Consider the following 27654-nt stretch of genomic DNA (forward strand, 5'->3'; position numbering starts at 1 on the left):
GAGGGTTGAGTTAGGGTTTCCGACAATTGGGGGAAGAGTAGGCGTTGGTGGGGAGGCTATGCTGGACGTTGGTGGTGAATAGGGAGGGGGAGAGGGCGGCGTTGGCTGATATGGGTGGTCCAGCAAGAGGTTGGTTTGGGTGGGGGTTGGTTGCCCCGGTGGCAGGAGAAGGGGAAGGGATGGCTGCCTTCTTCTTCTTCTTTTTTTTTTTTAAAAAAAAAAATGATTTATTTTTAATTTTTATTTTATTTTCTTATTTTAAACCAATAGGATGGCGACACGTGCGCCCTCAATCGGAAAACAAGTCGGAATATAGGAGGGGTGGTGAAACCTACTGATTTTGTAAAATAGGGGTGGTATTTTTTAATTTAAAAAAAATAAGTGGTTAGATCAACACAGGGTACATTTAGGGGTGATTATTTACAAAAAATCCAAAAAAATATTTCGATTTTTATCAAAAAACTTTAGGTCTTGGGTCTGATCAAATTGGCCAGACCACCCACTTATAATTTTCCCAAAAAAAAAAAAAATTTAAATAAATAAAAACTATGTAGTCATCAAAGGATAAAAAGTCTTGTCCCTAAGAATTGCCTCAAGGCCCCAAGGGAAATACAGCCTCTTTTTTCCTTTAAACACACTGTCTAAATTCTCCAAAGCAAATAGTCATAAAGGAAGCCCCTTGATGGTATTGGTTTAAAGCATGCAAAGTTGCGTACCAATTGAAACAAAAATATATTCCTAATGTTTACTTTTTCTTACCTTTACCCGAAAAAAAAAAAGTTAATAATAAAAAATAAACATTCACCAACTTGAGAGAGAATTTTAGAACTAATGTCAAACATGTTGAGTGACTCACCTACTAAAGAAAAGAAAATATTCTTGTAATTGGATTTTTGTTTTTATTTTGGGTTTAAAAATTAAAAAACTTTTACCTGAATAGCATGTTTCTTTCTAAAGCCTCTAACCAAGAAATAACGCAAATAACACCTCAGTATCTGAACGTTATCAGACACACCTTATTAACAGTTCAAAATCACGGATCAAAACAGCAATTAACTGAAAACTTGAAAGCAAATTCCTTTATGTACAGAAATATGATAGTTAACAGTACTAAATAATAAAGAAATAAATATGATGAAGGAAACGCTAATTATGTCTATGCTAATTATGTTTGACATTCAGCTAAAAAAGAAATTCTATTCGGCATTTTCACCATTTTTTTCCTTTTCTGTCTACAGGCATACAACGCAAAGCTTCTAATGATATGTTTAAATTGAATTGGCAATACATAGGAGGTCAGAAGCAATCACTTGGTATACAGGACAGGAAGCTTGTAATATGTATAACTTAGTTCACCATCATATGTTCAAATCCAGTTCCAGGTTGAAATGCAACTCGAGGTCCTCCAACATTGAGAAGCAGCTGTTGAAGCCACTTTCTTGTAGTTGGATCTTCCTGAAATTGAAACCATGAAATGTATGTGAGAAATTTGAAGATTAATGAGTTTTATAAAGCAAAATGAGCCCTCAAACATGGCTATAAGACTAAGCTTTCAAACAATAAATGAGTTAATGAGTGAATCCACAGCGCACAAAATGCGCCCCGTTCAGCAGCAACAAAAAAATCAATAGTGTGGTCCAACCATAGATCATGTTTGAAAGACAAATCTAGCAGAGTCCCAGAGGCTATAATAGTAGATACAGCAGATATTCCAAGTGCCAGATGTTTTCCTGTCGGACCACTAACCACCCAAAACTTGAACCCAGGCTATTGACTTTTCGAGTACTCCCTCTGTTCCATGAAGTTCTTCCCATTTACTATAGATAAACGTACTAAGGAAAATAATGGATGTAAGTTTGTACATGTAGGAGAGAGTGTAATAGGAAAAATGGTCCCAAAAAGTGGGTCAATTTAGGATAAAATTATAGTATTTCATTGACAAAAAAGTAAAAGTTGGAATAACTTTAAGAAACAGCCCTAATTAGAACCTGGGAAGAACTTCATGAAACAAGGGGAGTGATGAGATTTGAACCAATAACATAATTAGATCCATACATAAAGAAAATGCATCCTGCATCTTGCCAGCTATTAGTGTGTGCATCTTCTAGAAACTCCCCAAGACCAAAGGACTGAGAGATTTCTAATTTTCATCAGCATAAGGAAGATACACAGCAGTATCTAACATTTTCACTAAGGTATGTAGACTCAAAAAGAAGCTGAGAAAATTTGGCACCTAAAAGCTCATATTATGAGAAATGCCGCCAGGTTTAGTTGAAAAAGTTTCATTCTGCAAATAAAATATAAAGATGGATGTGGTTTAAGTGTTTAACCAACATTATACCCACTTACACAGTGAGAACATGATGCTATATTGTATTTTCTCAGATCCATGATGCAACTGTAGTCTGTAGCAGATACAGTTGTTCATGTTTCTTGAATTGGTCAAAAAATGTGCTGAAAGCCTATTATTTCTTGTCAATATCAGATCAGGTCAATTTTTGCAAGTTCAAGCACCATACATGACACTTAAAGATAACCTTCAGAAGGTCAAAGCAGCAATGTAGCATTTTACCAGATAATCCCAAAATTATCAAGGACTAATCCAAAATTTCAAACTACAAAAATCACTAACGAAAGGTTAAGGGAAAAGGGTAAACCCTCGTTAGCCTCAAAAAAATAGCGGACTCTTACTAAATTGTTTTTCATAAAAACATTTTACATCAAACCAAAAGGGGCCTAAATGCATGATGGAATGGAACCATGAATCACAAACACAAAAACACAATCAAAGCCCATGCTATAACCTTCACAGATTTCTCATACCACAACATCAAGGACCACATCAGATACTTGCATTTATTTAAAATAAAAATATAAAAAAAAATTAACCCCAAAGGAGAAGAGATACACTATATATATATATGGCACAAAATGACACACAAAAACAGAGGAAACTTACACGAAGGCAACTAGCAAAGGTGGCATCCCTCAACATATCTGGCAGACAGCTTCGCAAAGCATCACATGCTCTGCAGAACAAACAGAAGGCAACGCAAATAATTAAGCATAAATAAGAAGACCACAGTTGAAAATAATAACCATAGATCCAATCACTTTGCCAACCTTGGATTATCTGAAAGTCTAAGGTAACATCTAATAATATGTTTCAGAAGCCGTGAAGAAGGCTGCTCAGCCAATGCAGCAACCATGTTGGCTAGAACTCTTCCAACTGCAAAGAAGCGCTCCGCTGTTGTACATATGTAATCCAAGCCTACATCATCCAGAAGAATCTTTTGGACTATAAATGTAGCAACCTGTCAACAACCACCAAACAGCATGCTGAACTTTACATAACATACAAAGAACAGGTTTTGACATCCCACTAAGAAGCTTTTTCCTTCCCTCTGTGCTTTAAGCCTTTAACTAATTATCATATTTCCTCCGTTCTTTTTTTGTTGACAAATGTTGACTTTTGACACTAATCACAAAATCTACTCTGACTAGCTTTTGTGATTTATAGTTACGATATATCATAGTTATGTGGGGTCATTCTAAAATCGTTTCAATGCATGCATTCATATATCAACTTATTAAAATTTTTACATATTAACAATAAGAGATTAATCGTTGAACTTGTGCGTTGGCATATGTGATAAGAGATGTCAACTGAAAAAGAACATAGAGCCCATACAATAGATAACAGTATATACCATACAATAGGACCCAGAAATCAATCACATAAAGAAGCAAACATCATATACTTTAGGGCCAGTTAGCTACAATAAACAAAAAACAATTTGAGGGGGTGGGGAGAGGGAGGAACTTGACGGAAAGCGTCTATCAAGGATACAAGAAACTTACTGTTTTTGACAATTCACTACCCATTTCCATGGTACGAAGACACAATGGAATTATTTCTGTTGAAAGAAGGAAACTAATGACTTCTGTGTCATCAACCTGAATGAAATTCCCGAATCACAGTAATATATGCAACATCAGTGATCAGTCTAATGAATATCATTTTAGTTTTAAAGTCATAAAGAATAGGATCCACAAAGTATACTATATACTTGCCATGACTCTGAACTGTTTCAACTACCAATACAATCTTTAAATTTTCATGTGTCCTTTTACTCAAAAAGTTAACCTAAGATTAGTATATTATTGTTTATACATAAACAGGAGAATAATGAGATGTATTTTAGCTTGAAAATTGAAGAATCTTAAATCACATCAAGAATGTCAGGAACAGCTAAAAGTGCTCCATGACTTTACTTCTTTCGTTTCTTTTTAGTTGCATCACTTTCCTAAACCGGAAGTTTTAAATTAGTTGCATCACTTTCCTTTTTAGTTAATAATTTCTCTCTCTCTCTCTCTCTCTCTCCTATCACATGGGTCCATTTTTTTTATCTCTCTCATCTCCCAAAATTGCCAAGGAGTCCACAATTTGCAAAGTGATGCAACTAAAAAAACGGAGGAAGTAATAAAGATCCAACTGCAATCTTCTTCCTAGTTCAGCCTCCCAACTCCCAAGAGACTAATTCGGGATTATTGGTAACAAGCAATACAAGTAATTTAAGACAAAATATGAAAGAATCCAGAAATATTAATACCTTAACCAGAGCACCAATGACACCCAAGCTAGTTAGCCGCAAGTACTCAAAAGGCCTGGATTTGCTTGTTGTGTTGAGGAATGGATATAGATATAACGGGATATGTGCTGAAAAAATAAATATATAAAAATAGTTCTGGACATTCAGTGTCAGCAAATTTAAACATTACAGCATGCACAATTCTTCAAGTTAATAAGAATTTTTGTCAAGCTTTAAAATCTGACTTAATATTGTGTGCCACAAAATCCTAAAAGGACAAACATTTCTAGATAGATGGAGAAACAAAATTGATCACACGGTTCTTGTCATGGAACCCATTTATTCCAACCTAAGTCTAGTCAAGAGGATAGCAAAGTTATAATTGCTAAGAAAATATCTTATTGTAAGTTACTAATGCACATAATGCCTGCCACACCTCGACATGCACAATTCTAAACATGATAATTATAAGAATCACTATGAACCCAGCTTGAATGTACTTCCATGGAAGCATTTAACATGGTCTAGCTAAATACTTGGTGATAACTGGTCAAAAAAGAGAGAATCAGACCCATAGTATTATAACTGATAAAATAAATTATTCAACAGATAATGTAAATGATCTCAGATCATTACAATATGCAGCTTACTTGAACATATATGCAGCTGTGGTCAGGGTAGAGTTAACACAAAAGACAAGTCATGCAAGCAGCAGAGAGTAAAAACTACTTACAAATTACAATATAGGTACAATATAGGTACAAATTCTCTAAACATAAAAATAAATGGGAACAAAAAACCATATACAAATGCAAGCAGCTGACTGATGGACATGAATCAATAATACATCCTCCAAAATTATGTTTCTGGCAACAGAGAATGTGGGACATGTAGTAACCCAAGAAAAAAAATGGTTCTCTCATATACTTATTAGAATGCACATGGTGATAGCAATAACTACATGTAAGAAATTAATTATGCCCTTACAATGCACTTAGTCAGGGAACTCACCATTTAAAAATAGCATCCGAGTATCAGGGTGAGATGCTACACACTGCAGGAAAACAGAAAGATTACTGTCACCAGACTACGACAATAAAATATTATATAGTCCAAGTACAGCCACATAACTCATTTACTTAACAACAAGAGCGGCAAAAGAACTGGACAACCAATGAGGGCATATGAGCAGGACTATACAACTAAATTATCTTTAATAAGTTCAGTTCTATATATAGCCACATGACCTAAGCAGCTTTTATATTTCAAATTTAATTTAGTGAACTATCCCCTTCAAAGATTTACAAAATTATGTGAAATGTAGCAAACCATTGAAACTCAGTAGAAATTTTCCCACCCAACAAATCCCCACAGTTGAAGCAATGCTTACAAAAGTATACAGCAATCACAAATAGCAAATTGAGAAAGCAAGGGCGAGGCATTATAGAGGCTCAAATATGCCGTGGCCCCTCCCAAAGGCCCAAGTACCCTAGTAAAAGGCTGACAAGTCAAAAGTTTTAAGCTATCTATTTGTCCGCCCACCTCAACCATAGAATCTGGCTATCCCCTGGATTAATATCAGGAGACAATACTTGGAACTTTAAAAAATTTGTCAAATAAAAAAGGCCAAATCAAATTCATATTCATCAACTTTGGACTTAATTGAAATCAAAAAATATTTACCTTTTTGTTTCTATTTTCATAATTCTCTTCATAAATCGGTCTTGGCAACAACAGAAACGAATAATCAAGGAGGAAGAAAAGAAAATACACAGGAAGAAAAATAAAAACAGATTACTTCAATATTACATACTAACTAAAATCCAAAAATAAGCAAAAAAAATCAGTAACCCCAATTAGCCACACTTTTAATAAGTTAGAAAACAAAAAGATTGTAAACAAGCTACATACAACAAAGGAAACACAATAGATCAAACCTGCAATAGAGCAAGAGCATTGCAGACACGGTTTGATTGTCCTGGATTTAGGGTAGGTGGTGACAGCACCTGGTATATTGACACGATCTCCTACAGCCAAATAATTACTCATCAATGACAGCAAAACTTAAATCTTATTACAAACAACTGATCAGTAATACTCAAAACTCTAAATATTGCAGTACAGTATCCTATTTTGTAACAGCTAAACAGATATCATAGATTTTAAAATTATAAGAGGGACATGTACTGAATATTGAATACTGTTTGAAGTTACTCCCTCCGTTTTTAAATACTTGCTCCACTTTCCTTTTCCGGCCGTTTTTAAATACTTGCTCCATTTCCTTATTTGAAAAGCTTTTACAATATTTAATCAATTTCTCTCACCTAGTAGACCCATCATTAAATATATTTTATTAATTTCATGTTCTCTCTCCTCCAATTCTCTCCACTACTTTTGCTTTTTACAATTTTTTATTCTTCCACCTACCCAACTACCTCCATATTTTATTACTTTCTCTAATTTCTCCGAAAACTCCGCACATGGACAAATGGAGCAAGTATTTAAAAACGGAGGGAGTATAAAAGTAGAAAAATGATCAAAGCAAGTAAGGCAATTTTTCTGTTTTAGAACTTGAGAATCATACTGGTAGTTCTGTAATTTATGTTATGAGAATACTACAAATATGTTCTTGAAATTTTAGATGATTTGACCCATGTTGCCTTGCACTTGCGCTGGGCTAGACTCGGGCCCCAAGAGGGGTCATGGGTAGGTCAAGTTTGGTTATCCTTCTTGCCTAAACCACGTCCTCCAAATAAATAATAGTTCAATCAACAAATCAATCAAAGCCTTAGTCTCATAAGTGGGGTAGCCTAGCCTTAATCCCATAAGTGGAGTCGGCTAAAAGTAATTATTCCATATAGTCATCCACAAAAATCTTTGTCCTCCATCCCTTACGATCAAATACCTAATTCTCATGCAAATTCATATGTTTCATATCCTCCCCTAACTCCTTTCAACCAAGTTATTTACAATTTCCTCTACCTCGTCTAATCTCTCTATGATCCCACTATTACACTCTTTGTACCAATGCAGCCAATATTCACTTAGTGCATTGCAACACCCACTTTCTTGCGAATAACTTTATTTTTTAATTCTCTCTTAACATGTTCCCGCACATCCATCTTAACATGCGCATTTCCGTAACCTCTATCTTGTTAATGTGCTCTTTTAGAAGCCCAACATTATGTACCATAAAGCAACACTGGTCTTATGGCAGGCCTATAGAACTTCCCCTTCAACTATAAAAGAATGATTCGGTCACATAACACTCCCGTGGTCGCTCTCCATTTAAGCCACCATGGGGGCCACGTCTTGAATGTCACAATTGCTAGATGATCGACCCAAAATCCTTTCCGTCCAAACTCACAAGCGACATACCAAATATTCAGTCTTACTCCGACTTAGCTTAAACCCTCTAGATTCCAACATTTGCCTCCATTGCTCCAATTTGGCATTAACCTCATCTTTAGATTCATCCACCAAAACGATATCATCCGCAAACAACATACATTATAGGACCTCATCTTGAATTGGACGGGTTACTTCATCTAGAATCGTTGCAAAAAGAAAAGGGCTTGATGCATGCAATCCAATTATAATAGGAAAATCTATTGTCAACCCACCACATGTCCTCACATTTGTTGACACATCCCAATCCATATCCTTAACCAAGTCCCATACGGCCATACCTTCGTGGTATACCTTTCTTCAACATTGTCCACCAAAGTACCTCTCTTGGCCCCTTGTCATAGGCCTTCTCTAAATTAATAAAAAACCATACGAAGGTCATTCTTCTTTACTCTATAAAACTCCATCATTTATCTTATCAAATCCCAAGAGCATAAAACTAAATTGGTTATCCGAAATGTTTGTGCGTGTCCTTAACCTATGTTCTATCACCCTCTCCCACAACTTCATAGTATGGCTCATAAGCTTGATCCCTCGATAGTTAGAACAATCTTGAATGTCCCCTTTGTTTTTATACACTAGGACCAAAGTGTTCTTCTTCCACTCTTGTGGATCCTTGTAGCCCTCCATATCTTGTTAAAAAAGTTTGTTAACCAATCAATAACAATCTTACCCAAATACCTCCAAACCTCCACCGGTATACCATCAGGACCAACTGCTTTCTTAGGCTTCATCTTCTTTAATGCAGTCTCCAACTCTACTTTCCTAATCCTTCGCACATACTCCACATTGATTTCTTCATCACTCACAAAAGTATCTCCTGCGACAACTCCTTGACTTCCATTAAAAAGTTTATCGAAGTATTCGTTCTCCTGTCCTTATCTTAACTTTGATACACCTTACCATGCCAATATCCTTCCTCGACTCTTGTCTTCTTTTTGCCATCTTATAAATGACATTTTATCCCTTCAGAAATTCAAGCTTTTTGTAAACCTCCTGATAAAACCTTTTCTTTCGCTTGGCGAACGGCTACTTTTGCCTTATTGTTAGCCTCTTTATACGCTGCAAATATTTCATCGCTCCTACACTTTCCCAATGCTTGATAGCATTCTCTTTACCAGGTCAATAGTAGTTAAATGTCCAAATTAAGAGTCAAAATCTACCGTACAATCGTACATCATAAGTGGAATATTACAACTTCAACCAACCCCCATCCCCTCCTCAATACCCCAACAACATATTTCCCCACTTTGTTGTACTATGTGTTCTCATCTCTAACATATTCGAATTCAATCTTTGGACTAAAAACTTGACTTGAATTTTATCAAAAAGAGGAATGGGATAAATGGTGAGATAATGTCTATGATATGTAGTTTGGTTTACGCTACCATAGTTGTTCAAATGAAATCTCTTACCTAAATCATAATTTCTTTTAATTATTTTCATTAATCTTGATGTATTCCTTTCAACTTAAAATTAGTGGGGTTGTAAAAGTTTAGCAAGAGAATATCTTAATTTTATTTCGGCTACCAAGAGACAAGGTGGACAAAAGAAGAAGCTTAAGGCTTGGTTTCGGGGTCTACGATGTGTAAGGATGGCAACAGGTCGGACTGAATCATGCTAACTCCGAATTAGACCCTACAAGAAGTAGCTAAATCTGACTCCGACTCCGACTTCGATCCGACTTGAATATCCGGCCTCTGACTCTGATTCCAACTCCAACTTCGATCCGACCCGACTCCGACTATTTTTTCGGTAACTTGGGCCTTTGCAACCCACACCACATACAATGATCATAAAAACAAAACACTACTTGACTCCACAATTGGAGTATAAAATTACACTTAACCCTAAAACAATTTTTAAAAAATAAAAAAAAAATTGTATATAAGTCAGATTATCTCGGAGTCGGATAATCTGTTTTGTAGGATCCGATTATTTTAAAGGATTCGGACTCGGATTACTTTTTTCTCAAATTCGAAGTAGATTTTTTTCCTCGGACCGGGGTTGAGTAGGGTCAGATCTGGACTTGGATTATCATCCCTAAAGATGTGGTACGTTAAACAAGAAACGAGCCACATGACTAGGAATGGTGAAGCTGGGAATGGAGTTGGTGTGATTTTTGATGAGAAGCTATCAAAAGAAGTAATTGATATCTATCCAAAGAATGATAGGTTAATAAGGGTGAAGTTATTATGTGGTAAGGAGATTGTTAATGTTATTAGTGATATGCTCCACAAGTTAGTTTAGATGCAGAGGGAAACGACAATTTCAAGAAGACTATTGTTTTGGTGGATGAAACGAAAGATGGTGTTAAAGCCAAATTGGAGCAAAAGAGACAAAGGATGGAATCTAGAGGATTTAAGCTATGTCGGAGTAGGACCGAATATTTGGTATGCCGCTTTGGTACACAAAGGGGGACAAGCGATGATGTACTGAGTTTGGACAGAAAAAATTTGACCATGAGTGAGTGTTTTAAATATCTTGGGTCAATCATCTAGAAGAATGGTGACATTGATCAAGACGTGACCCATAAGATTAAATCTGGGTGGTTTAAATGGTACAAAATGTAGGGTTTCTAAGAAGGGGCACATTAAAAAGATGGAGGTTACATAAATGTGCATGTTAAGATGGATGTGCGGAAACACTCTAACAGATAGAATCAAAAATTAAATTATTCGTAAGAAAGTGGGTGCTGCAGGCATTGCAAACTAACTAAGGAAAAATAGTTTGCATTGGTTTGGACATGTAAGACGCAGACCTAGTGCACCTTACGAAGAATGGAAGAGTGAGATCATGAAGAGGATATGTTTGCATGAGAATGAGGTATTTGACCTAAAATATAGAATAATAAGATTTTTGTGAATGACTATACGGAATAATCAATTTTGGTTCAAGTAACCGACCCCACTTATAGGATTAAGGTTTTAATTGATTGATTACCAAATTTGCTAACCCAAGCAACAATATATATTGGTTTCAAAGGACTTGAGCTTAGGAGTATGAAACGCATTATCCGAAAAGAGGAGAGTTATAGTGGAGTTGTGAGTAGTATTTTTGCATATAATGGTCACAAAGACTTCATAGTGGGAATATAACACGAATTCTCCGAAAAGTGAAGACTTGTAGCGGAGTTGTGGCAAGTATTAGGTATTAAATGAGAAGCTTAATTGACTCCTCAGCCTCTAAAATGACGGCAACTTTAACTCCATTAGTGTTTAAACTATTAACGTAATTATCTTCCATAGTTTGAACTTTGAATTTTTGGTATAATTATGGATATTCACGAATACCAAGTTTGGATCTTTCCTTTGTAGCATCGATATTCCAACGCAAATTTTTGCATATAATCCTATGCTTGAATTGAAGTTCTAAAATCTCCAAAACAGCTCTCCTAAATCTAAAAGTTTGGAACTTGAATTGCCAATATTTTCGACCAAACAAATTGGAATTAAATCATAGAATTTAATTTCTAGAATTGAATTCCCTATATTCAAATGAAATTGACCTATCAACGACTCCAAATGCAGCCTCATTTCTAGAAAAACATTATTTTGCAAAATGCTATGCAATTCAGACTCTTCACTCACCAAACAAACAGAATTTCGCAAAAAAAAAAAAAAAAAAAAAAAAAAAAAAATGAGGGGTCGTTTGGTTTGAACTTTTGGAACAGAATTAAAATCCATTCCATCCGTTTTATTATTTGGTTAGACATTTTAGGTATGAAATCTTACACAGGGATCTAATTCCACCCTATTTCCCTAATATCCCATACCCGCCCCCTCCCTCTGAGATTCACAATCCATTCTTTTAATGAAGGATAGAATCCATTCCAACTATAAAACCAAACAACTTTGGGCTAGTATGGGTTTTAGAACCCATACCTATCTCATATGAGATTTCATACCAATCCATTCCAACTTGATGAACCAAAAACCCTCTAAATTGACTCCTTAAACAGTCACACATGCAAAACCTTCTGGGCATGCCACCAATCTTCATAACAATGAGAATTAAAAAAATATATATATATTTTTTAAACAAATGAGCACAGTAAGTTGATGAATTCACCTGTAAAAGAGCAGCAATAGTTCCAAAAGAATTCCACAGCAAAGGAGCCAAATCCTGAAACAATTCTCTTTTCTGATACACAAAATAGCAATCATCAACAACAAATTCAATCAAAATTCAGAACAATAATCAATTCAAAACCCTAAATCAAAAACAAATTTAAAAATCAAAACTTGCGAGGGAAAGGACACATACCTTGGAAAGTTCGAGAAGCGCGTTTTCACGGCGGTCGGGATTGCTAAGGTCGAGGACGAGAAGTTCCGCCGATTGCATTTTACGGTCGTTAGGGTTGGATTGTGAATTCGCCGGCGAAGTAGCACCGATAGTTGGGCCGTAAGCTGCTGCGTTCAAGGAGAGAGATAGCGGCAGATTTGCCATTTTTCGGTTGATTTTCTTACTCTTTGTAACAAAAACAAAAATTATTAAAATAAGATTCTTCTGTGTAATAAAATTATGAAAAATTTGTTTTTATATTGTGCAGTAGTAACTCCTAGTTTGACCATGGTAAAAGAAATTACTTCGTATATATTGTTTTCTGTACTTAGCGTTACAAAAATAAGAAAGATTTTTTTTCTTTAACTTGTTTCATATACTTATTTCTTAATAAATTCAGATCAGATAAAAAAATATTTAGATCAGACCAGATCAAAAATATTTAGATCAGATCAGATCAAAACTTTTAATTATCATTTACTTGTTGCTAAATATCGTTAATTACGTATTTAAAAAATTATGAAAATTGAAAAGTTATGAATCTAACAAGTTCCATTTGGATAATGTTTTTCTTTATAGATTAGTTTTAAAATGCGGTCAAAGTTTATTCAAATCATTTAAACAGATTAAATCAGACTAGATCAGAAAAAATCAGATCAGACAAGACCAGACCTTAATAAAATCAGACCAAATTTATTTGTTTCAGGTGAAGAGAACATGTTTGAAGTCCGTATGAATTATTATATGCAAGTATATATTTTGCAGGTTTAATTGACATTTAATGTGGAGTAATTAGTATTCTGTATGAATTATTATTATTATTATATGCGGGCTTAATTATTTTATGGGTTTATGGATTGTTAGGAATTATGTTAGGGTTTTATTTCAATTAGGATTTTATGTTAGTTTAATAGTTTTTTTTTTTTTTTTTTTTTTTTGGAAAAATGTTAGTTTAATAGATTTATACAAAGAGAATATTGTACATTATTAAGGATATCTAGGTTCCTATTAATAATAATCCCTTCGTTTTAAAATAAATACGAGGCACATAATTTTAGGAAAATTATTTAAATTGAATGAAAAAAATAAATGAAAGTGATGTATTTTTATTAGTTAAAATCTCTAATATATATACTAAAATAGGCAAATTGTTTGTCTTTAATTTTGAATAAATTTAGGCAAATTGTTAAGAATCTCTAATATATATATCTACTAGGTTAGATCTCGTGTCATGCACGGTGATCTTTAGTTATGTATACTTATAAATTATATTTATAATAAAAATTAGTCGAGAAATAATAAAAGTATATAATATGTTGATTCGGTGTTTGCAATTTCTAGCTGATTGTAGCTTCTAATACACAATTAAAACAAAAGTAGGCAAAAAAAAATTGACCAATGTTTTTTCTTGTTGTAAAACAGGTTACAAATTATTTTAAGGAAAGTTACAAATTATTTTAAGAATTTGATTTTTGGTTTATTTATAGTTGCCAAAATCTTGTTAAGAAAGATTTGTAAAATATTTTTATTTTAAATATAATAATTATATGTATAAAACTATTGTTATTTTGTAATGATTTAATTTGTTTCCTTAATTAATAGATTTTTTTTAAAAAAGAAAAGAAATATAACCAAGGACACACTAGGAGACGACATGTGTCATTGCTGGTGTCTATTAGCATATATATTATTGAATTGATTGATAGGATAATAATGCATATTTTACTCCTCCAAATCATAAATTTATTTTGTGTAATTATAACCATATAGACAATTGGCTTTTAGTTTAGTGGTGATTGATACTACATTTGGTAGGGAGGACCGTGATCCATCATCCCCTGCAACAACAATTGGGAGGGGAATGGAACCTAACCATTCAGAACAAATCCTCGATTCGGATCAGCCGAAAGGGTAAACCAGGTGGAAAAAAAAAACATATTTAAAAAAATGATGAATATACCATATTAATAATCAGTCTTGACATTATCTTCTACACTGATTGAGGTGAGAATTCTAAGCTTAATTCACTAATTATTTGAAGTTCTAAATTACATACATAAAGTATTCCGCTAGAAGAACCGCAGAGAAACCTAGGCGTTGAAGCGCCAATCTTTGAAGAGGCCACATCAGAGAGGGTGAGATGCCACACCTCTATGCTAGAGAGGTCGTGCCTCTTATTTTCTTCAAATCTATTTGAGAGGCAACAAGTTTAGTAGCAGGATGCATGGAGATTGGAGAGTCCACAACACTAGAGCTTCAACAATTCTGCCAAATGGCGCAATTTTTCCAACAAGGATCATCTCTCATGTGATGAGGATGTTAGAAAATAATTATGGGGATGAAGAATTAGGGACGTGTTTACATTATCCTTAAAGCAATTTTAACCCCACTATGATTGCTAATATGCTCCCAAGATTTCCCTAAGTTTGAGAACAATTAAAGCAATGTAATTGAACTCCCTAAGAGCACTTTAAGAACAATAAGTATAGATAAGGAAGAAGAAGATAAAGTAAAAAGGTTCGTTATAATTTTGAAGCAATTAATTATATATAATGAATAGCATTTTAAACCAAGAGTCACTATTTTCTAAATATAATTAATTAAGATAATTTGACTTTTAATGAAAAGTCATTATTATCATAAATAATTTAACCGTAAGAAAGTGACTGTTGACACTCGCCCGATCGGGCAAATAAATGGACGAATCTTTTAACTAGGCTTGTGCCCGATCGGGCCATCTACACTTAAGAAAATAAATTTGCTCTCGCGGCCGATCGGGCTAATTTAGCTCTATCTGGCGAGCAAATATTATTTTCCTAAGTTTATACTCGCGCCCGATCGGGCAAAGCCCGCCCGACTGGGCCCATGGTCATAACCATGACTCACATTAAAATTTTATTTTTCTCCAAATATTAAACTTATAGACTAGCTCCAAGCTAAACCATTGGTCTCTACTAGCATACTCTTTCCATTGGCTCTGCCTCTCCTCTCTATAAGTTACTCTATTCTAAGCTATATTTTTCTATTTAACCAATGTGGGAGTTTTTTCCCAACTTCAAGTTAAATAGAATAGAGTAAGCTATCATCCTCTATTCATCCAATGTGGGACTTTCTTCCCAACAACATGTTAAATAGAATTGAACAAGACAACTTCTTCTATTCTACCAATGTGGGACTTCCATCCCAACATTTTAAGCTATATAGACTAACCTATACAACTAACTTCTATTCTACTAATGTGGGACTAATTTCTCATCATTCACAAAACACCTATTATAAAGACTACTCTAAGAGAGGGGAGGCAAAGCCAATGGAGAGAGTATGCTAGTAGAGAGGAAAGGCTCCGCCATTGCTACTAGAAGAACATCTCAAGGGAACCACAAGAGCGCCAAAAAGAGGCAAAAATACTACTCCCTCCGTCCCTTAATGATAGTCCCCTATAGGCAGTTTTCACGGGAATTAATAATATAAATAAGAAGTAGTAAAAGTACATGAAAAATGTAAATTTACATTGGGTATATAAAAAAGTAGAGAGAGTAAGTAATAAAAGTATATGGAAAGCAAAATTTACATGGAAAAGTTAAATTTACACAAATATTGTTGCAAATTAGAGGTGATTTTAATAAAAATTCATATTAATGCTACTTGAAAAAAGCAAATGAGACTATCATTTTGGGACTTAAAATTGGTCATAAGAGACTATTAATAAGGGACGGAGGGAGTACAAGGTTAAGTAAATACTACAAACAGAAAGAAAAGGGGTAGAAAAGAGTAAAATAGAGAGAAAAGGCTACAAAAGAGAACTAAAAAGTAAATACACCAATTAGAAAATCCACTTATTAGAGTAACCCCAATTTATTGTGCAAGTAAATCAATTAATTAAAAATTAAAGTAGTTCTATTTGTCTATTCGAGTAACCCCTATTATTTTAATTTGAGTATCTAAAGTATAACTCCACTTATTTATAAAAGTAATCACATTTATCCATTGGAGGAACCCTTCAGCTCATTTGTCTTGGTGACCCCATTAGATCAATGTCGTAAACCTTATTTTGTTATTGTTTTTAACATAACTCCAATAATTTTGGGAAAAAAATACCCTTAACTTGCTGTTAACAATATTTGACTACCATATACAAAGTATATATGTAGTATTACAAATTTACATTGTATTTATAAAGCATGGCACCCACAGCCACAATGACCAAATTAGACATACTTTTGATGACAGTTTTGAGTACATACCCTCCAGGCTTTCAGCTTACAAATTGTCCTACCTATGCTAAAGCAAGCTAAGTAATAAACATCCAGTTTGTCTCCATAACCCCCTTCGTTGGCATGACATCAATTTTCTCCAACTGAGGACTTGAGGTCACTGGAACTGCATCCCAGATAAACCTCCCGCAGACAGGGCTGAGAGCAGTAATAACGCGCCATATGTACAAGATTGCCCACTTTGAGATGCGTTGCCATAATCGTTTGATAGTGCGTACATTATCCTTTGCCAAGAGCACATTAATTCTTGAACGGTCATTCAGGGTTAGTCTATCACTTGCTACCAGTATCAGTTAGCATAGTCGTAACTCACAACAGTACAAGGTCAAAACTAGATAAGTCTGCAAAACTTGCATCCCTCTATCCGTTAAAAAATCATGTCCTCAATATTCGTGACAATTTGTAGACCTGCAATTCATTGCAAACCCATATTGCAATTTATTATCCATGGGAATGAAATCAAGGAGTCTCAGCATCTACTCATCTAGATGATCATGCACTCTTGTACAGAAGGATGTTAATCTTTTGTACCATATATCATAGAGAAGAAATAATAAGCTAATCACCCAAAATCCCCCTTCGTGATTACAATAACAATGAATTTTGTCCTTCAGTTTCATATATAACTACCCCGTATTAAAAATCAAGCACTCCATATTTATAAGAAGAAATCCACCACCAATTATTTTATTTTTTTATCTTGAAAAAGAAAAGCTAAATACCTGAGCAGTCCTACTAGGCAATGGCACTTGTAGACAGTCCTGGAGACCATCAATTCTGCATAAGCAGGAGAGATTCAGTTCAAGGAGGACTAACAAACAGCAAACCAAAATATGAAGGGAAAGTACAGAGTTTAAAAAAAAAAAAAAAAAAAAAAAAAAAAAAAAAAAAATTATAAATAAATAAAACATGCTAACCTCTTCCTAATGCTTCTCTGGAGATATTGCTCACGGTTGACAATATCTCTTCCACCATATTTCTTCTCATCAGTATTTAGCACGATCTGTAACATCAACTTAAGTGTAAGGTCCTTATAAGTTAGAAGTGAATTCATTGCTTATGGTCTTTCATTTCGCTTTTTATCAACACAAAAACTCTTAGGAGACAATTTCATATGTGAATGGTGAAAAATATGAATTGATATTAATGAAAAAATTCAACGATGCCGTGGATGTCTCTACCAAAGATTCTAGTGTCTAATGGTGATCAAATAATTTAGCCATTTGAGATGACTTTTTATACGGTTTTTTAGCAATAAACTCTCATGTTAAGAATACTGTGACGTGATACAATCCTACACAGGATTTTCAGTACAAGGATTGCAACTCCATTGTCTTCATAAATAAAACTCAATTGGCCCAACCCAACATAGAATCAAAGACTAGCAAATAACATGTTAGCACAACTTGAAATAGGCTTGAGCAGAAAAGATTAACATTGCATACGTAGTATTTAACCTAAAGCTTCTTTTGGAATGGCAAAAAATGGATATATAGCCATAAACTTCCTTTTATTGCACCATTTGGACTTTAACACTATTCACACAATCTCCGTTGACCATCTTTTGTGTTTATCTATAAGGAAAAACATAGTCGTGTGGGATCTAGTTAATTTCGTCTTGATATCTACTATGTCAACTTTTTATAATTTTTACATTAGTATAATTAAAGATATTAATTCTTAAAGTATTGCATTGGCAAGCGTGAAATGACAAAGGGTGCAATTAAAAAAAACGGAGGAAGTAGATAATTGCACCCTTTAGTTCACCTCAAGAACCAATAACAGACTAACATTGACAAATGGGTATGCGCACGTGACACTTCAAATTGGACTAATTGGTAATTTTTTGTTAAAGGATTGAGCCTAAAATCTCTGCACATCTCATGTCCAATACGAGTAGCTTTGTTTTAGTAACACAGACGGCAATTAATGATTAATCTATTGTGTATATAGTGATCAGTAATATAATTCTCCAGATTTGTTTGATGCCATATTTGCCAGTTCAGTAATTATTCAAGATCCATGTTACTTATTCTCATAAAGATTAGAGTTTAACCAAAGTCTGATGATGATGAGGCAGCTACCATTTTAAAATTTCTAAGGTACTGCATGCCTGCATTCTTAAAGCTAAAATCAAGATCAAAATGAGCTTAACTGAAATAAGTCAAACATGCATAATGTTTATTTTAGAGCTACATCATCCCATTTTTATGTTAACTTGCTGTTTAAAATTTTTGTCTCCTCTTTACATAAAATTTTCCTTAACTACTCAAACTATCTCTCTCTTGATATCTGCTATTTCCTAAAATTAACTCATGGAATGCAGGGAGTACTGATTAATGCTGTTGACAGAAAACATCAATACAATGCAACATGGCCAACATCTAATCTTAGACAACAAATAATGCTAAAATGAATAAGTTATAGAAAAAGGCAGTCTCAGACATTCATTACAAGTATATTACATAGACAGGACAACAAACACAGAACAGGATATAAGGTAAAGTACCTTTAGCAGAAACAACTTTCTACAAAATATGAGAAACCAGAATATCATAAAGGGATCCGGACTTACTTGATATTCCCCAGCCTCTTCAACTCCAACATAATATCTCTCGTATGAATTAGTCGGATGAAAGTTAAATATGAACAAAAGAGGACCTCTCATGTAAGAAATAACCTGTAAAACAAGAGGAAACTCGTATAGATTAATTGTGTTGTTCACACTGATGGAGTGCAAGAGACCTCTAACTTCATGAAAAACTTCCAGTTTCCATATTTTCCTATTGGCAGGTCATTATGTCCAGCACTAAAGTATCTTCTTACAAAATAAAAGTCAGTAAAAAGCGATAGAAATACTATGTGCCCATGTAAGAAGTTGCTCTATCATATGAGCTTCAGTAGCCATGAACAATTATCTAGATACAAAACTTGAAAAGAGTGTCAAACTCCCATGGAAAAAAATGCAATCCCAGTAGCTCTCCAACAGGAATTCCCAACAAAATGCAAAATTGCTACAGAAAAGACATTCATATGTTTCCAACCCCCAAAAATGCCTGAGGTTCTGATTTGCAAAAGGTCATGAACTCTATCAAGTTCAAATACTCCTTTAATGGAAAAAGAATACATAGTTTAGTTCAGGAATATGGATTTCTAGATAAAACAAGAACAGGCATACTGCAACAAAATGAAACAAGAATCATTTTCTACATATGATAGTTGGAACTTGGAATTGTATTACCATACATACCATTGTATCATCATTCACATGGTGAACATTTAGTAAGCCTCTTGAAAGGACCCTTTCTCTTTGATCCATCTTCATCATGTCCTACAAAAGAAAAGCATGTTGGACTCAGTATCTCATGTTAACCTCTCCACGTTAAAAATATCAGCTTTCCACAACGTTTCCTCCCAATTTTAAGAGGGATGGTGGAAAGGAAAAGAGGAACAAAGTAAGAAGCTATTGTTACTATGAAAACAAATGCACATATAGCAGCAAAACTGTAGGGATAGAATAAGACCTGGTCAAAGGCAAATAAATCACAGTGAATGCCTTGCTCTGTTAACAAATCCCAACGTCGGTTTGCTGATTCCATTGAGAAGTCGTTGCTTGCCATGGGAAACTCAACTCTCTAATAAGAAGAAAGGCCATACAATATGAGAAGATGCAAATTTTGCAACGCATTTTCAACAATAGTAAGAGACACATATGTCACCTTGGGATGCCCAAATTCATTGCCCATGAAATTGAGATAAGCACGGCCACCGATAGTAAAGGTAATCAGTCTGATAAGCTGAGGCAGGAAAAATATAAGTTTCTCAAGGTAAACTTATCAAACATTCTTATACCAAATTAACACAAATACACAATAACATCAAAACTGAAGGAACATATAAAACACTATATAACAGAAACTTGATGAGGAGAAGCAATTGCGAAAATATGATGAATAACACATCTTTATTCTCTCAAGAACAACATCAGTTAGATTTTGGATCAGGAAAGGGGAGCTTAAAGGCATACTTTGTGTAATGATGTTCCTCTTAGAAACAAGTCTGTTGATTCTAGTGACTGTTCTTCAATATTACCAAATAATATCTCTGCAAAAGACTTCCCTCCAGATATGGACTGAACAACAAAGAAGAAATATGAGAGTGACATTTTCCACAAAACCTGAATTTTTTACAGATTTTTGTAAGAATTCAAACTTCAAGCATACTTTTCTGATGAATAGAGAGAAACTGATCACCTGATTGTGATTTTCAGCATATAGAAGCATCTTATCAGCATGCAATTTGCTACCCATCAGTGTTGTCACAATCTGCAGCATATAGACACGTTTTGCAAGATGAATTTGTAGTCTGAATTACAGACCATATAAATTTAAATTGTAATGGAGAAATCCAATTATCAAGTTGTACAACCTTACTCATGCTCCATTTGTCATCAGGGACATTCTCAAGAAAGTCCAGCCACATCTCAGATGCAGAAAGATTAACATAGTAATCAAATCCTAGTCCACCTTGCGAAGTGGGCTCACACAATCCAGGATAATATGTCACCTGAACAATATAGCAACACTAATTTTAGAATTGAAGTACAACAGCTACAGTTATATGTTTATGAAATCGACTAAAGCTTTAATATATCTCATAGATCAGCTGACTAGGTTAATTTAATGGTATTTCGGAATTGAGGAGATGTACAAGTATTTCGGAAATTTAGAGAACCAGTTTGGGTTTGTACAAGTATTTTGGAAATTCAGAGAACCAGTTTGGGTTTGTGCCAGCGTGTTCAACCTTGTAAAAGATTGATTTGATAAAGCAAACGATGGAGTACAACAGGGCAAAAAAGAAGGACGTGAATATGATTTCATTGATCTGGAGAAAGATTATGATAAAGTGCCAAGAGAAGTGCTTTAGTGGGCAATAGCCAGAAAGGAATTCCTCCAAAATAAATTGACTAAATCAAGGATATGTACCACGACGTGTCGTTACAACTGGACTCTATCAAGAGTCAGCATTAAGTCATTTTCTCTTTGCAGCAAATTTGAACAAAGTAACAAGGGCTATTCAGGATGAGGTACCATGGTTTATGCTATTTGCGGATGACATTTTACTGGTGGACGTGACTAAAGTTGGGGTAAGGGCTAGATTGGAGCAATGGAGAAAAAGGATAAAATCCCGTAGGTTCAGATTCATTCAGAGTAAAATGTAGTACATGGGATGTCGATTTAGCATTACCAGGGAGTCAAGCGGGGATGCATTAGCTTGGGAGTTTGGATGGTGAGTTATCCAAGAGCGAGTGATTTAAGTACCTTGGTTTGATTCTACAGAATAATGGAGATATAGAGCAAGATTAAACCCAGGTAGACTAAATGGAGAGTTGCAACTGGGGTATTGTGTGACAAGAGTACCCCTTAACATTAAAGGAAAAATTCTACATACGGCAGTCAGACCAGCATTGTTATATGGGTCTGAAAACTTTAAGGAATGTTGGAGTTGCAGATATTGAAGGTAAATTAAGGGAAAACGGACTACACTGGTTTGGGCATGTGAAAGGAAGACCAGAAGAAGCACCGGTAAGGAAAGTAGAGAGGGTGATCATGAAAGTCTTAGAAGAGGTCAAGGAGGACTTTAAATGACTTGGATGGAAAGAGTTAAGAATAAAATGAAGAACTTGGGTTTAGAGGGGCACATAGCACTAGAGATAAGGTAATGGATGGAGAGGATCACGGTTACATGCAGCAATGAAATAGTAGATAAGAATGAGAAGGAAAAAAATACGGTATCAACATATAATGACAATCCAAAAGCAATAGCCTTACATCTTCTGCAATAGTTATAATATTGGGATGCAGAGCATGCAGAATGTCATTTGCCATGATGAGGTACATTAGGGCATCCCTGTCTACATACTGATTGCAGTATCTGTAATTAAACAAGTTTTACAAGTCAATATCAATGTTTCAAAATTTCAATCGGGTATGATGCATTTAGAGCATTAAGTATGTCTAAGAAAACAATTGCCACCTTTGCAAATAGCACATACCAGCTTGAAAATAAGTACCACAGCAAAAAAAAATTATTTTATTTTATTTTTTTAATTTAATTTAATTTTATTTATTTATTTTTATTTAATTTAATTTAATTTTTTTTTTTTTAAAGGAGGATAGTGGAAATTTATTAAGCAACATCAGAATAGCTACAGTTAAAATGATAATCCCATTCTCAAATTATGATAACTGATAAGTCAAAACTTTTTAATTATTTGTTTTCCCCACAAAATGCATCAACAATTTTAAAGTGCGGGAATGAGGGGATAAATTTTGTAGCAAGATATAAGAATTAAGAAGTATCAACATAATAATTTTAACGCATGTCTACTTTTGGGATTTGCTGGAATTAGTAACGTAGATGTTGGCAATTATATATTCATTTAACAAAGACAACAAACACATCTATGAAGACTTACTCCCCCAATTCACCAGTGAAACTAGCAAAGCCATTGTGTGTATAAATCATTGAAGAGAGCGAATGAAACTGAAAACCATCAATTTGATACTCTTCAACCCACCTGCTCAAATAAACCATCAATTTTAAAACAATCAATTTCATATGCCATCATGTTAACAGATCATAACTTTAACAAAAATGAGCCGACAAACAAGCAAATAAGCAAAAGATACAAATTGATGATAATAGTAAAGCAATGGAACTTAATAGTTGAATCACTACCAATTCAGGTTGGAAAGGAGATACTGTAGCACATCAACATCACCATACTTGAACATTCTAGTTCCCCAGTATTTGTGCTGTCCTCGTTTCCCTAATCACAAAACAAGCACGTTAAACTAACTTCAGAAACATTACTTCTCAAAAAAATAAAAATCATAATTAATAACATGAAGGCAAAGGAAACAAGCACTTTGGATTTATACTTTGATTCTCTTTAAGCTTTTTGGCCATATAAATTTCTAGATATCCATAAGAGAGACATCTTAGGAAGCATGAAGTATGGCAAGGGACTCAAGTTTGAGTAGTGAAAGAGACATAGATTGAATCACAAATTCACTGAACACCAGAAAGTATCGGTAATAAGATTACCAGTATGAAAGTAGCAGTCATTTGTTCCATCAAAATGTGATAATCCAATCATCTCATCTGCTGCTGCATATGAATGCACAATATCTAGAAATACTAGTAGTCCTAGACCTGTCAAAGAACAAATACGACCAAATCATTTCATTTAGTATCCCCTCCAGATAAACAAGTAACAGAAATTTTCACCAAGAATACCCTGAGGTTTAGTATATATTTAGTGAGATATCTTTAACCTTGATGATATATATTAAGGTATGTAATATGTCGATGGCTAATTTAGTTCCAAAGAGGTTCCTTCTGCATGACCAGTGAACATTTTACCCCCAAAAAACATTGAATAAGTGATTGATAGTGTGGAGTATACCTCTTTGAAAATATACTTAATCCATAGCCTATAAGATTATAAATCAATGTCACCCAAATTCTTCAGAATAGAGTATTATAAAGAGTAATTGCTTCTTTGCTTATACTATCATAGAAGATGGGTAACAACCATGAGCTTCATCAATCAAGCGCTTGAAGTCTTCTGGAGTGCCATAACGACTGCTTACAGCATACATGTTTGTAACCTGTATCAACATTCAAATAAGCTACTAAAGTATTGCAAATAATTATATATATAAAAAATAAAAAAAAATAAAAAAAAAAAGAAACAATTAACATACTTTGAAAATGTTTTTTTCATATATTTTCCTCCAAAGAGAAAAGGAGGCATATAGAACTTGAAATGATACAAGGCGCTTGAGTTGAGGTTTCCTCAAGAAAAGACAATGAAAATGGAGACAAAAGTTTTAACTCACTCTATAACCAGCTGTGAAATAATCTTTGTGCTCAATAACACCAAATAATTGGACTGCATTGTACCCAAGCTGCTTTATGAAAGGAAGGGTCTGCAATTTTAAAACCAGGAAAAACAAAAAATCAATAAAAAAGAGCCATAGACATCTTATCAAGGGATGAGAACCTATTCTATCTCAATACTGCAGATCATCCAAAGAGTGGAACCTTCTCAGTAAAATCATTAAAGGAGGTTATCATTGGCTCTAACCCACTGATTCCAACATGGCACTCATAAATGCGCAAGGATTTTGGGACCATCGGCTGCTTGTTTCTCCACTTATGAGCGCTCTCAGGTGGCGGCTCCCAGTGAACAGCACAAGGTTGATCTCCCTCCACATCTATAGCATGTGCACCAATCAAATGAAATCAATTCTCAGTGTCCGACAAAGTCAATATTGGATTAAGCTTGGGGAAATACCAACAAAGTCTTGAAAACTAGAAAACACACAAGTGATGTGAGTAATGGAAATGATGATAATGAAGGTATTGGTGGAGTTTCAAACCTTGATGAAATAAACAGAACTTATCAGGTTATAAACTATATGCCTCCGCAAAATCACCTTATGTAGCATCACAAATCTTAATGTAGCAATGAAACAAGATGTCAGATTGTCAAGTCTAGGGCAATGTCATTACGTTAATATAACCATGTCAAAGAAGAGGACCAAAAAGAGCAGCCAGGAGTACTAGGTTTCATGTTTGAAACTCATCTATAATTATGTACTAAACAAACCATACAAAAAACACAGAGCACAAGGCTTCATATTCCGCTCAAGTAAGGTTGAGGCAGCAGAACTGCAGAAGTACTCAGCCTAATATCTTGAAGAAAGGTCCAAGAGGGGTCCTCAAGCATCTTTTGTAAGTATCAAAGACATAAAGGGTATCTGCAATGTCTGTGAAGGTCTTCCTTACTTAGAAGATATCACATGCATATAAGACAAATTGGCTACAAACAACGTTCCAACTGCTGCTTTTCTGAGCAAGGGGAACTCTTGAGAAAAGTCATGGAATAAAAAGTTGATTTTAAACCTGAATAAAACCTGATGGTATCAAAAGAAGGAATTTAATTCACCTGGAAGAACATAAGTAGCCCAGGCTGGAACCCTTTCCAAAGCTCCGTCAGGAGTGTTGAAATAGACCCTGTACTTGCTTCCGTGTGGAATACAAGGACTATACTTCTTCATCCAAGCTTTTCTTCCTTTTCGTGTCTCAAACCAATAAGCAAGAGGAGGCTTCTTGTTACGAAATTTCTCTCGAGAAATTGGATCATCCACAACATTGTATATGTCATATTCCTTTCCGCTATCAATCACATCATAACGAAAAAATTCAGGAGGCTTATCTTTATGCTGTTCTCTGTAAGCCTTATATCTAGTTTCAGCATCAGGTAATTCTTCCAATTCCTCCAGTGTTTGTGGTCCATTAGGGCCAAAAATTTGTTCATACAATTTCGATGCTACTTCATATCGATTATTGAGGTAGCGGTCCTCCCCTGGTTCCCAATACTCATCATTTGCTCTTTGGAAAGCTTCGTCAATGGAAACCGTGTCACCTTTATCATAATCATCAACATAATTGTATTGCTGGAAATAAAGATCATCGGCCTCTTCTCCATCCCTCAACTTATCATCAAGAATTACAAACCAGTACCCATAATCATCATGGCCGAGGTGACCTTCTCTAGCAGCATTCTCAACAGGAGACCAATTATTGAAGTCACCAACTAGAGCACAATATCTTGCACCTGTGATCGGATGATGTGACAACATGATATGAGCAACCTTTGCAAAAATAAGCATAATTGGCCAATGGGGAATAACCAAAAAAAAAAAAACACTAACGGTAGATTGAGAACTAAACACATGTATCACCATTATTATTCCTCCCCCTTACACCATTTCATTCCATCTCTGTTTTAACATTGAATTAAACATGCTCTAAACAATCATTATAAGTTAAAGCAACCTAGTAGATAGTTTAAGAGAAACTAAAACACTATTTTCATCTGCTTCCTTCGTGATAACAAAAGATTAAGCTTTTCCTTTTAAAGTGTGCCACTTACTTATTGAGAAAATAAGATTGCTAGTTATCTTAAATGTGAAGAGCCAACAAAGTACTACATCCAAAATTAACAATCAAGTCGACAATATAACTTGAACTAGAACTAGTAATGTGACAGGTGACAACTAAGTAAAATTATTAATTTGAACTAGTAACGTGACAAGTGATAACTAAACCCGAACGAAGAAGTATGCAACATAACTACAGAATGTGCATTAAGGAAAACCTGGAGTCCATTCCATGAAATCTACACGATGCTGCGGATGTCGATGCATACCCAACAATTCATACCTACAGAAACACACACAAACAACATAAGAACCATACACATTCCACCATAGTACATTGTCAAAAAAAAAAAAAAATAGAAAAATTAAAAAAAAAAATCCAACTAACAATAACTAACCCAGAAGCCAATTCTTTGAGATTCATGAACCGCTGAAATATTTCATCTTTACGGTTTTTATAAGCCTTGTGCCTACAACACATAAAATTATCTTAAATTAACACAAAAACCAAAATTTGCATTAAAAAATTGGGGAAAAAATGCTTAAAAATGGGAAATTCAATACCTTTCACGCAGGAACTGAGAAAAAGCTTTGTGGGTAATACCAAGTCGAGTTAAAAACCCAACTGGGTCAACTCTTTTCTCACTCGTTGATGATTCTTCTCCTTTTCTGGGTTGATTTTGCTGTTGTTGGGGTTGTTTTGAAGAAGATGAGCACCTCCATTTTTTAGAAATTTTGATTTTTAGAAATTGGGGTTTTTTTGGAAGGTGAAATTGAGGATAATTGTAGTTTAATTGTAATGAATAACACTGAGATTGTGCTGTTAATGTGATGAACATTTTTCTTGCTTTAATTTGAGAAGTTGTGTTGAAGTTTTAGATAAGAGGGTTTTAGAAGGTTTATGAGTTTGGAGGGGTTTTTGAGTCGACTCGTTTTAAGAAAGATGACTAGCTCCCGAGTTAAACCTGTATCTGATTTTTCTCATTTTGTTTTACTACAGTTGATATTTAATTGTATTTTTTTTGAAAATTTTAAGGTACAGCAGCCTGTATCTTGCTTGGAACAGACAAAAAATACGGA

General features: G+C 34.5%; 2 protein-coding genes across 2 annotated transcripts; both read right to left on the bottom strand.

Moving 5' to 3' along the window:
* Window positions 1–1052: 1052 nt before the first annotated feature.
* On the bottom strand, window positions 1053–12497 carry LOC145576917 (uncharacterized). Its single transcript, XM_081634615.1, has 9 exons — window positions 12267–12497; window positions 12072–12143; window positions 6530–6619; window positions 5604–5646; window positions 4614–4720; window positions 3862–3957; window positions 3124–3314; window positions 2960–3029; window positions 1053–1455 (listed from the first exon to the last, which is right to left on the bottom strand). Exons 1-9 carry the CDS (start codon window positions 12447–12449, stop codon window positions 1348–1350), a joined length of 960 nt encoding a protein of 319 aa, XP_081490741.1. The 5' UTR covers window positions 12450–12497; the 3' UTR covers window positions 1053–1347.
* A 3854-nt stretch (window positions 12498–16351) lies between these two features.
* LOC145576918 (1,4-alpha-glucan-branching enzyme 3, chloroplastic/amyloplastic-like) lies at window positions 16352–27509 on the bottom strand. Its single transcript, XM_081634616.1, has 21 exons — window positions 27139–27509; window positions 26973–27044; window positions 26793–26857; window positions 25578–26249; window positions 24671–24843; window positions 24466–24555; window positions 24159–24234; window positions 23669–23776; window positions 23300–23390; window positions 23037–23138; window positions 22390–22492; window positions 20987–21124; window positions 20812–20883; window positions 20586–20690; window positions 20278–20355; window positions 20083–20193; window positions 19809–19889; window positions 19134–19238; window positions 17476–17561; window positions 17281–17335; window positions 16352–16966 (listed from the first exon to the last, which is right to left on the bottom strand). The coding sequence occupies exons 1-21, from the start codon at window positions 27411–27413 to the stop codon at window positions 16934–16936; spliced, it is 2691 nt and encodes an 896-aa protein (XP_081490742.1). The 5' UTR covers window positions 27414–27509; the 3' UTR covers window positions 16352–16933.
* Window positions 27510–27654: the final 145 nt, after the last annotated feature.

This window comes from Chenopodium album, chromosome 13 (genome assembly GCF_948465745.1).
Source record: "Chenopodium album chromosome 13, dcCheAlbu1.1, whole genome shotgun sequence".
In the NCBI taxonomy this organism is placed as follows: Eukaryota; Viridiplantae; Streptophyta; class Magnoliopsida; order Caryophyllales; family Amaranthaceae; genus Chenopodium; species Chenopodium album.